Source organism: Camelus bactrianus, chromosome 32, assembly GCF_048773025.1.
Source record: "Camelus bactrianus isolate YW-2024 breed Bactrian camel chromosome 32, ASM4877302v1, whole genome shotgun sequence".
Classification (NCBI taxonomy): Eukaryota; Metazoa; Chordata; class Mammalia; order Artiodactyla; family Camelidae; genus Camelus; species Camelus bactrianus.
Genome location: NC_133570.1, coordinates 7,711,259 through 7,723,406, shown reverse-complemented (window position 1 = coordinate 7,723,406; position 12,148 = coordinate 7,711,259). Strand labels below are relative to the sequence as shown.

At 45.3% G+C, this 12,148-nt stretch overlaps 1 protein-coding gene across 7 annotated transcripts in view; it reads right to left on the bottom strand.

Annotated features, from left to right (window-relative positions):
• The window catches only part of CUX2 (cut like homeobox 2), a 241,003-nt gene that overhangs the window by 91,215 nt on the left and 137,640 nt on the right, over window positions 1–12,148 (bottom strand). For 6 of the 7 annotated variants that reach the window (XM_074356279.1, XM_074356275.1, XM_074356276.1 and 3 more), the window contains 2 exons: window positions 7,524–7,634; window positions 3,755–3,802 (listed from right to left, as the gene is read on the bottom strand). In XM_074356279.1, coding sequence (XP_074212380.1) covers window positions 3,755–3,802; window positions 7,524–7,634 — 159 coding nt within the window. The remainder of the gene's footprint in view (window positions 1–3,754; window positions 3,803–7,523; window positions 7,635–12,148) is intronic. The other variant, XM_074356278.1, reaches the window with a different exon arrangement.

The following is a 12,148-nucleotide window of genomic DNA, read 5'->3' as shown; positions in this document are numbered from 1 at the left end:
TACAGATCAAAAAATAGTGGCTCAGAGACACGAAGACACATAAGCAGTGTTAGGGTGACTTAGAGCTTGGATGTCTGACCACAACGCTCTCCCACCTGCCCTGGGGGTCAGAGTACATGTCAGCCCCCTTGGTTCCCAAGCTGCTATGTTTCATTCAGGCCCAGGTGAACGTATCTGCTCCAACTCAACTGCAAGGGTTTTCCACCATGCAGGCCACATCTCCTTCATGGCGGAAGAGAAAGGAAGCAGGGAAGAAAAAACTTCCCAGCACTGGCCTTGCCATCTTCTGGCTGGGCCACTGCACACACTCCTCAGAAAAGTTTCACCTCTGATTTAGCATAACAAAACTTTTAATTTAGATGTTTTTATCTCTCTCTCTCCAAGTAAAAATAAGTTTAAAATAATGACTGTAATAAATGAAGGTAATTAATTGTAGTTTGTTCCTTTACTGTCTAGTCAGCTTAATTTTACCTTTTCAACTAATAATGAGAAAATAATTTTTGTGCTCGGAGGGTTAATGATATGTAACTGCGAGAACTGCTAATTGCATGTTGCAATCCATCCATCAACAACCCCATCTGTGCGACTTGATTATGTTTGCTAAATTATTGCTTTGAATTATCTTTCATAAAGCAACTTTTGTAATTAGCGGGGCTTTCGTCTTGCTCTTTTCTCTGCGCGCAAGGATATTCAAACTTTGGCCATTTCAAGCTGTCTCCATTAAGCCACCTTCTCTGGCTGTCTTTGTTTCCCTGAGCAGGGGGAATCAAGACTGTCCTTTAAGCAATCAAGGCGGAGAGGAAAAGCTTCCTTGATTCACAGCAGGGCAAATTCACTTCCTCTCCGCCCCCCTCCCACCAGCGCTAGCGCGCGCGCACGACACACACACACACACACACACACACACACACACACACACACACGAAAGAAAGAAAGAGGAAAAAAGACCACACATATATAGTATGAAAAGATAAAAGGATGCTCAGATTCTGTATACATTCAGGGTTGGTGGAGTGAAATTAAGGAATGAACTTGAACATGCTATATTTCAACAAGAGGCCCGCACTGGGGAAGAAGGAATGACGGGTCCGATATTCAGCCTTGGCGTTTTATGGGTTAGTTTATGTGACTCTGGAAGGTGTTTGCCTCGGGGAATATTCCTGGGAGGTGATTAATGCCCACTTGGGAATCCTCAGCTCCGAGCCCAGAGCCTAGTGGATGGCGAGAGGGAAGCGGTATAAAGGATGAGCCCTCATTAAAAAAATTAAAATGAAAATCAAATTTGGATTATAAACGGCCTGTGTGTCTGCAGTTTGTTCTGGATGAAGAAGATGCTTTTTATTAACACCTTTCTTTGCCGGCACTTCTCCCCTGAGGCGCTGGGAGGGACATGGCAGCCGCAATGGATTAGTCAATAGATCATGAGGAAAGCAGGGGTTTCGGGAATAAAACTCCAGACAAATGTAGTCTTTTTGGTACATTAAAGGGACGATGGAAAACCCTCTTAAGAAAATTAACGAAGTTCTTTGAAGATCCCCAGCTATTAAAACAGTGTCTATTCAACATGCCACATGGGTTTGGTAATGAGAATTCAGCTTTGTCTCTTTTGGTCCCATTAAGACTCTCCTCCTGCACTTACTGAGCACCAACTGTGTGCCAGACACCCTCCACCCTGCCTAGTTCTCAGAATTCCAGGCAACTGCCTTCACCCTGCTTAATTCTTAGAGTTCTTACAGTTAGCCTCAGTTACTAAATGAGGAGAGCTGCAGCTCAGAGAGGTTAAGGAACTTCCCCCAGGCCACACAGCTAGTGTAACAGGCAGTGCTGAGATTCAAGCCAGGCCCATCTGAGTCTGACTGGCATGTGCTTTCCACCACGCTGCACCTGGGTCTTTGGATCATTGCTGAAATCCAATGTTTAACTCTTTCTCCTACTGAAAAGATTACGTAAGTTATGCCTGCTTCCTATAGGCACAGAAAACCCCCTTGTTTTGGATAAAAAGCTTTGAACATCTAGTTAGGTAAGGGGCAGATTCCAGTCCAGGCATAGTGGAGGCCAAATAAACCTGTGTTGAAAGTGACTGATAACAGGACTAATAAAATAACAAGACTTCTAATACGGAAGGCAATGTTCTAAGCACTCCATGGGTATTAACTGTGTTCTTCCTCAGTCATAACCCTACGAAATAGCTATAATTATGATCCAGTTTTGCAGAGTATGAAACAGAGGAAGAGAGAGGTCAAGTGACTTGCCTAAGGTCAAACAGCTAGTAACTGGCAGAGGCAGGATTCAAACCCAGGTTGACTCTGGAGTCTGTGTTCTTCACTCCCGAGCAGCTCTCTATGAGCCAGGCATTGCACCAAACCCTTTCCCTGCATTATATTTCAGTTAATTCTAAAAACAACATGAAAAGATCTATAGTGTCTATTCCCCTTCAACCGACAGGGAAACTGAGGTTCTCAGTGGCTAAAAGAAGCTCCACCGCACCAAGTCAAGCAAGGGAACAGCCGAGAAAGCGATGCTCTACACGAGCGGCTCAATGCCTGTCTTTGGGCTGGGCAGAGGGATCAGCTGCCCGAGAGGGCTTGTGTGCTGAGTGCCCCTCACGGGACCATGAGCTGGCAGATGGGGACCTCTTTTTTTTTTAAAATACAAAGCCTTGACAACACATTCCCAACATTATTGGTCTTCTTTCTGTTTTCTCCCCTCTTTCAGCTTAGGCAACCTCACAACCAAATGAATCAACACTGGATGGCCCTATAAATAAATAAGCACATCAGTCAACTTAGTAATAAAATGAAAGGATGAAAAATATGGAAATCAGCGACATTTGTGTAAATCCAGTTATTGTTTACTTTAATATTGCCTTATGCGCTTATGTGGTTCCAAAGAGATTTCAAGTAACTTGGCAGACGACATACTTAAAATGCATCTCTACTACTGAGCTCTGAGAAGGGCCAATCCTTCTAGGGTCCTGCCTGAATCCAGGGGAAGGCTGAAAAGAGCCCCCTAAAGACAGAATATCTGAGAAATGGCCTCCCCTTCCATTCCCGACTCAGTGTAATTCCATTCTTTTCCTAGCCTGCCTCCTGCGCCAGCCAGACAAGCAGACATTCTCAGAATCCTGGTCACAAAGTCAAGCAAAGGGGAGAAATGGGGGAGGTTCGGCTCCATTCCAGGGCTCCAGGAAGGCAAGAGAAAAAACTGGCTGAAGACAGCTCAGCTGCTGCTAAAGGAACCAGGGCCTATGGGTTGGCAGGAGAGGATGTGAACAGTGCTGATTTTGTACACTGAGAGGGTGGGTGGTAGAGAGGATTTTAGGGCAGGCTGGTGACTGTCTGGATTGATCTGGAAGGCTGCCTTAGAGAATCAAAGCAGAGCAGAATGCCAGGGGAGAGCAAAGGTTACCAAGTTCAAATCTCTGATTTTAAGAACGGGAAACTAAGCCTGGAAGGTAAGGTGGTTCGTTCGAGGTCACAGATATTAGATGCAGCAGAGCATAAGGCTGGGCAAAGTCTAGGGAGCAGGGATTTCTTGGGATCAGACACTGGAATCCCATCAAACAGAACAGAGAACCCATTCTTATCACAACACCACTGGCTGATCTGCAGGCCAAGGGGCAGAGTTTGCAATGAGGGTAGGGAAGTTTCTCCCAAGCTTCCAGAGGCTGCTGGTATTCTCTGGCAACTCCAGATGGGATAGGAGAGGGAACTGGGGAATATTTTTGTGACATGCCACGGGCCTTGGGTCTTACCTCAGCTTGGAAGCTTTTTAATACAGGAGCCACCATCTCTCTGATTTCCTGAAAAAGAGATCAGCGAAGAGTTCACCATGGTGCCACTTGGGACACCCCCATGGCCCCTGCTTGCCGCTCATTGTTGTCCCCCAAATCAGCACTTCCCAAGTGTGTCCTGTGGAACCTGCACTCCATGGGATTTCATAAGGGTTCCTCACATACACACCTACAGATAGACACAAACACATACAAAGGTGCCAAGCCAGATCAGACCGGGACACATCAAGCACATCAAGTTTCTTCCCTGCAGGACTTTCTGGCGCCTTTAATATAATGCACACTGGGCATTTCTGGAAGAGGGAGAGAGGAAGCAGCGTTTCCCAAATGGATTTGATCATGGAATGCTCTTTCGTGCAAAGTACCCTGTGGGACTCGTAGTCCATCATGGGACATTCTTTGGAGTGGAGACGCTCCACACCCAGAACCATGTCATCAAAGTCCCTTCATGAAAACTTTCTGCCCTTTAGGTGTTGCTCGGGGGCTATCTCCTCAGGTTGCCATCTCTGCTTCCTCCAGCAAGACTGCATTTTGCATTTTAGCAACATCACTCTGTAATGTTTCTCTTTCCTCACCAGAATGGCAGTTTCTGGGACCTTGGTTGGGTTACCCTCTAGGCCACCCAGCTCAGAGGAAGGGCTCTGTAAATGTCTGATGAACTATACAGCACTGGGCTCTCTTCAGATGGAAGCCTCCTATTTTTGGACCCTAATTTCCTGCCTTTCACAAGTGACCTTGATGTTCCCAGCCCGAAGGGCTCCCCTGGTGGACTCCCATGAGGTCCCTCCAGCACGCAAAAGGGATGCCTTTTAGAACTGAGTGTCCTGAGATCCCAACCCTACCTGCTCCAGTTTCCTCTGAGACCCACTGGTGACTCTTTCAAACTCTTGCCAGCTATAGCCCACAGAAACCCTATGGGAGGAGGAGCTGAGGGAGCTTGGCAGAGTGAGGAGAGAGGGGGTAGCAGAGAGAAACAGGAAAAGAAGAGATGGGCTGAAGAATATATAAGTTCAGGTGAAGAATAATACCCTTAATTATGAAATAGGGTTGTGTTGCTTCTGTCCCTGGAAACAATCCTTCTTTTGGGTCCTGAGTACCCCTCCTCACTGATTTGTGTCCCCAGTGCTTCCCAGATCTGCTGATACCCTGGGGATCTCCAGGAGGGACATATGGAGTGATGTGATCATAAGGAACGCTGGGTGCACAAGCAGAGCAGTGGAAAAAGAAACTTATGAAAACCTAGGTTGCAGATTGCAAACTCAAATGCCCACAGAGGCTGGAGGAAGCGGACATGAGGGAGACAGACTAGGAGGTCCTATGGCAACTCTCAGGAGAACACAGCACATTTTTAACGGGAATGGCAGCTGCTCAGCTCTTCCTGATGACTGCCACATGGGCATGGAGCCTCTTTGTGGCCAGATCTACCCAATAATCGCAAAAGATCCTGGAAAACCAGGTTTTTGGGTGAAATCTGAGATGCTAAATGTTGGCAACTTCCTGTAAAATTCGACAGATTTTACAGACCAAATAAAACACATTGGCAGGAAACCTTTGGCCCAATTTAGGAAATGTTAGTGCCGGAAGGGGCTGAGAAACCATCTCTCTGGCCCCCTGAATTTACAGAAAAGGGCACAGAGGTCTCAAGGGGAGCTGGCTTGCCCAAGGTCCGAAAGAGAATGAATAGCACAGGTGGAATTTGAATGCAGATCAGCAGACTCTCCAAACAGGCTCTCTTCACAACCCCACACTCAAGTGAACTTAGGGGATTCAAATCTGAGGGCTATAGGGGGCGGCTGGTGGGACTTTGGGCCAATGCCAACCATTTCTAGAAGCCCATTTCCCTGCCTGCTTAACCCCTGGGGGAAACTGAGCAAAGGCACCAGGAGGAGGTAAGCTGGGCATAAGCCAGATGATGTTCTTAAATAAAGCCTTGGCATGACTCTTCCCATCAGGAGAGACTAGTTCCAAATATGAGAATTTTCAGAGGCGTGACTATAATAGGAATGGAAACTTATTCCTCCTAATTACATAATTGCATAATTATGCAGTATTAAAATTATGTAAGCTGAACTCAGAGGCTTAAAACCTGGCCTGGATTTCCCTCATCACCTGGGGGTTCCCACGTGGCCTGGGGAAGGAGGACAAGGTGGTGGGCTGTGAAGAGCAGCGGCCGTTTCATCTCTGCCTCTCAGAGACTGGAGTGTCAGAGGCAAAGCTTCTGTACTCTCATTCTGGGCAGAAAAATCAGTTTAAAGACCAAGCTGTTCTCTATTCTAGGAGGGAAGGAAAGGATACTCAGAATCTCCTTCTGCCTTCTTAGCTCCCAGAGCCCAACCAAGGACTTGACTTGGCCTTTCTGATTCCTTACTCCTTTCAAAGCATACCCTCCCCTCAGCTCTCAAACCTGGTTCCTCTCAGACTTGCTCCATGGACGAGTCCTAACTAGACCCTACTTCCCACTCTTGCCTTGGAGAATCAAAGATATTTATGACTTGTGTGAGGAGGATTTCACAGCTAAGAGAATGACCCCTCTGTGCTCATGCGCCTGATTCCTGGGCAGGCCTGCCTCTTCTCCAGCTTCCCATGGTCCCCTCCTCTATCAGCAAGATGGCGACAGGACCCCGAGGTGATTCTAAACAGAGTGGGATCAACATGTTCAAGTCTGATACCTCTGGAATAGGAGACCCTGCCTGGTCCTCCTCCAAAATCCAAGCCACCTCAGCAGGTTAGGACAGAGAGAGAGAGAGAGAGAGAGAGAGAGAGAGAGAGAGATCAACTGTTAACCCTCTGCTGACCAAAGAGAAGCACAGCTTTAGGGGTGGGCGGGGCATCTGTTTCCTATAATGGTTCTGATGGGTTACATCCCTGCCAACATTATATGGAGTCAGAAGGTTTTCTTTTTCCTATCTGTGTTTATTCTCATCATTTTTGGAGAGGAGAGGGGAGGTAATTAGGTTTATTTGTTCATTTAATGGAGGTACTGAGGATTGAACCCAGGACCTCATGCGTGCTAGGCATGTGCTCTACCACCGAGCTATACCCTCGCCTGTATTCTCATCACCTTTTTTTTTTTTTTTAAATCTGAGAAGCAACAGGGGGCATGATAGAGGAGGAAAAGGAATTCACACATTTACGCCTGTGAAGAAAGAAACTTGTCCATTCTGGTCTCTTCCCCTGGGGGGCTCTTACATTGCGGGGGCTGGTCATTATCTGGACCACCCTCATGGCAGCCGGGAAAGACAAAGCTGGTGGCTGGAGCTGCAAAGGAGGAGGTGAAGGGGAAGAATGAGGCACGTTTATGGGGTGTGGGGAGACAGTTTCAGAGACGGAGATCGAGAGAAGGACCGGAGAGGGTGATCGAGTCTACAGCCGTCATCTCCCAGATGCCAATGGGAAAGCAAAATAAGATCAAGAACTCTAGACAAATTGTCTTTGCCGTCAAGGCCAAGTATTTGACTTAGACATTAACATGAGGGGAAAATGGATGTTTTATAGAGCCCTCAAACACAATGACTTCCATGGAAAAGCATCCTGCCCTTACTCTAGACAGCACCGCTGAGCACCACCATACCAAGAAACACTAAAAGGACGGGGGCTGTAATTTTTCTTTGTGGCTAATTAGCTTCTTTTCTTGTTAGTCACTTATGTCTACAGTTTTCAAAATATAGTTTGAACAGAGAAAAATCTGCATTCCTACTGAGTTAATTCTATAACAGCAACTATACTGTACCTCAGGTACATTTTTCTTAAATTCCCGGCGGAGTTCAATTAAATGTTTATGAGAATGTTCACTCTCCTCCTGCCGTGCAGACAGCTCAGAAGCGACGGAATTAAGCTCCTTCTGGAACAATAGAAAAAAGAGAGAAAGAGAAAAGAAAAAGATTTTTTTTCCTTCTTCTCCTCTTTAATCATCGTACAAAACAGCATTCCGAACAAGTTTTCTTAACTTACAAAAAGCTGAGAAAAGACAAGATATTGACTACTGGCACAAATGAATAATTTACGAAACTGAGGATGCAACCAAAAAAAAAAAATCTAGGACAGCTTTTTTTTTTGCTTGTCGGAAGTCAGGCCAGATCAATAATCTCCCATAAAGTTGGGTGGAGTTTTTTTTTTTTTTTTTCATTTCTCCCCTACCCCTCTGCCCCACCTCTTAAATTTCCAAAGGAGTGATGGCATAAGCTTGTCAGTAACTGTAGAAAACATCTCCAAACCGTGTCAAAATAGTAAAGTACGGCATATTGTATGGGCATATTATAGTGTAAGAAAGTGCTGTCGGCAGCTTTCATATATCAGAGGTGGGAACTGTTCCAACTATGACTTACTTACACTTAAGGGTTCATAAATACGCCTTTTAAGATATAGATGGCTTTTTAATTTCAGTAGATTTTGGAAAAATGAAGGTGCCAATAAGAAGCAAGTTGACCTTTTGTGTATCCTGCAGTAAATCATTTAAGGTCCACTTCAAGTATAAGAAATATTTCACTGAAGACTCCTGAATTCAGAAGAAGAGGATTGGAAGGAGCCTTGCCTGCTTATGTGCAGTGAGGGCTTTAGACCGGGTTTTTACAGGATGTACCATGGAGGGAAAAAAAGAGAGTGAGGAATGGAAGCTGGGCATGCTCCAGCTCACACATGACAGACAATGTCTGCTGGTCGTATATGTATATTTGATCACCCCTCTCGCAGCTTTCTTCACTTTAACGGTGGCAGTTTCACAAGGGGAGTACAATTCACCATGAGTTGTCATGGATTTCATTTGCATAATTCAAGAAATGTTCTGTTTATGTGGTCTGCTGCTTTCTTGCACCATCTCGAGATGGGCTTTTTTTCTGGACCATAACTCGAGGAGCATTTCTGTATATATCACCCGATTATATTTGCAGCAATCAAGCCCCATAATTTCCTAAATCCGGTGATGCAATAAATTTCTGCAATCAGATTTATTAAAAACACACACGCAGATGCGAGAGTGTATTTCTAGGGTGAACTCTTTAATCTAACATATGTATGATGAGGCCCGGCACCGTGTTGAAAGACCCCATTTGTCATCGCTAATACGCATTCATCTCGCACACACAATGAAACACTTTTACCATTAGATAATGAAATAAAAGTACTATTAACCCACTGCAAATCCTTTTTCCTCTAAGAGACGAAATGCATGGTAATTGTCTTATATCATGTCTGAGAGTCGGTAAATCTGCGCACCACAGCACCATAAGCCTCGTGCCCATCGGAGGCTGGAGAGTCTACCCCAAACCCGGGATAAGTGTCTTTGCCTATGGAGCCTTTGGGAGAAGTCATGCAGGGAATTTCTATTTCTGGAGAAATGTCTAACCTCTTTGGAGAATCATGAGACTAGAAGGGAGGTCAAGGCAAAAAAGTAGCCGTTTAAAATAGAGGGGCAAGGGACTCGGAGTTGTGGCGCTCTCCAGGGTCCTGAAATCAGCCCTGTGCCACAGTACACCAACTCCAAGGTGAAGGGGCTTCTAGTCCAAATGCCCCATGGAATTTTGAGCCAGGTGAGAGAGGAGAGGAGAGAGGGAAACAGAAACAACTTCTGACAGTCTGCCAAGGTGACAGGGAAAATAAGGACTTTAGGTTTATCATCATTTAAAAATAATGTAGTTTCCAATAAAGAAACCACAATTGACCATGACCAAAATATCAAGTGACTAGGGAGAGATCTGTATTCACAATAAGACTGATCAAAAGTAGACAAAAAGCAACCAGGTGACGCAGCCAGGTGGACAGAACCTCACTTAGCAGGAGAGAAGGAACTGGAGTGTCATGGCAGAGTGCTAAGTTTTTCTTAGTTTTTCTCATCTATCTTAAAGATAAAGATGTGATTTTTACATTGCTACAGGACAAACAGAACTAGGACCTGGGCTAACATCACTCAGTTCAGGATGATCACGTATCTGACAAAATGTTCTTATCTCTGGGATACTGCCCCTCCTTGCTTCCCAGTAACCAATATACCTGGTGGGGTCTGGACTTTGACTCCTCATTTAAAATCTCAAATATCAAAGGTTCCAAAAGGAAATCTCAGGGCAGGATAAGTTCAACTGTCTGATGTGCTGCCACGCGACTGCACCAGCTCCCTCCACCCGAACCTCCCAGGTTGCTGGCAAGTGGAAATCTCCCTGCTGCGTCCACACTGCAGACAGAGCAGAGGTGAGACCAGATGGGAGCATTATCAGCAGGCCTCCAGCCCCAGAGCGACACAAACCCAGTTCTCAGTGTCTTTCCTGCTCATCCCTAGAAGAGCAGACAATGTGACTGACGTCCACGTTCTCCTCAACACCGCCTACATCTATTCTCATCCTTCAACCCTGAATTCTTGCCACATTTCTAGGGTAAGTATACGAACAACAACAACAACAGTAATAGTAAACAACCCATCATTTATTGGGTGCTTGCTTACATGTACCAGGCACCATGCTAAGCTCCCTACATACACCACCTCATGTGACAAACACATTAACATGTCTGTAAGGTGATTCAAGCAGGGACTAAGAAACAAATTACATTCAATTCTAATAATTCAGGTGTGGGGTATCTCCTTGGCGGATTGTGAAGGCCAAATTGAAAAGCCCTGCTCTGCACAGGGCTTCTGCTCCACTTCCCCACTGACAGGGGTGGGGGTGTTTAGGGAGTTTGTTTCAAATGATATATATGTGTAAAGTGTCAAGCACGGTACTAAGTGTTCAAGAATTGTCAGCTGATATTAACTTAGACAAACTGAGAGCTCAGAAAACAGCTCACTAGATCAGTGATTCTGAACTCTGGATTTCACAAGTCAGTAAAAATCTCCCTCTTCCCACACCTGCAAGAAAAGGATGACAGAATATTGCCAACTTTTACTCTATCAAGCAAAGACATTAAAAATCACTCCTTCCCAACCTAAAAGATACGTTATTTGAACATTAACAAAGCAAGACAGGCAAAATGACGGGATTGACTGTGAAAATCTGTTAAAATAAACACATTTAAAATTTTTAAAAGCTCAAAGCACTGTATTTATTTTGAAGGAATGCAAAAACTCTTATAAACATAAACCAGCACCGATCTGAAGTTGAGTTTTAGAAACACCACGTACATACACAGCTAGCAGAGCCTCTTCTTTGATGATCAAGCAGAACCTGGGATCCCCTCCCACCCGGCCTCCAGCCCCCAGCCCTAGGGGAGCCATGATTAACACAGCCCCAGACTTTGGGCGAAGCCCAGGCGGGGAGGAGACTCATCTGATTAACCGGCCATCAGCAGCAGACAGACAGCCCGGAGCCCGGCGCAGACCATTCAAATAATGATCATCATAAACAGCCCATTTGCAACTAAAAAGAAATAATTTTAATGAGCTTGAAGCAGATGATAGATGCAGCTGAGGCTCGGGCCAGTGTGCAGAGAGAAAGGAAGCTGGGACCGAGCCGTACCCAGGACCAGCAGTGGCAGAAAGAGGCTGCGGCAGGGAGGAAGGGACCTTCTGATGGGACCCCCAGCCCTGCTGCTCCCCCAGAGGAAGTGCCCACTGCCTGGGGAGTACCCCTAGCTCCGAGACGGTCTGCCACCAGCTTGCTGGACAACCTTGGAACTCAGACCTCCAAGGCACTCAGGGTCTTGGAATATATGAACCAGAAGGAACCTCTGAGGTTGTCCAATCCATCATCGTCCGAACTTCAACCACTCATACCCCTCTGCATGCATTTTGCTATACTGATATTCCACACGAATTACTATTCACTTAATTACTTTATATTTACCTTCAAACTGACTCCTATTTATTTCTTTTTGATTGAGATATGCATAGCTTTACGTTCAATTTTAAGTTCAAATTTTTACACCCTTATAACCACTGTCCAGCTAGAGATACAGGATATTCATGTACCCAGCACCTCAGAAGACTCCCTTGTGCCCTCTCGTAGTTAGTACTGCCTAAAGGTAACCATCATTCTAACCCTAGCATCACAGATAAATTTTGCCTGTTTCTGACCTTCACGTAATGACTCTCTTTTTTTCTTAACCTAAATAAGTACTTTTGAAAAGGAAATTCTTTTTATCATTAGAGGAGCCTATGCCATAAATAGATGGTAGTCTTTAAAATAAAAGTACAATGAAAACAAAGCACTGCTGCCTGTCTTTGTTATAAAAGGAGGTTGGCAAGTGCTGGGAGGTGTTAAAGGTAGTATAGAGCCAAACAGAGACCTTCTTGTTCAAATGAGAAAGAATGGATGACTGCTGAGAAGGGAGAGCTGTGCTTCCTGACTTAAGTCAGTCCTTTCTAATGCCAGGTCTACTTACATTCATCTCACGTCCTACCAGTGGGTGTAAGTCCCAAACTTTCGTTAACAC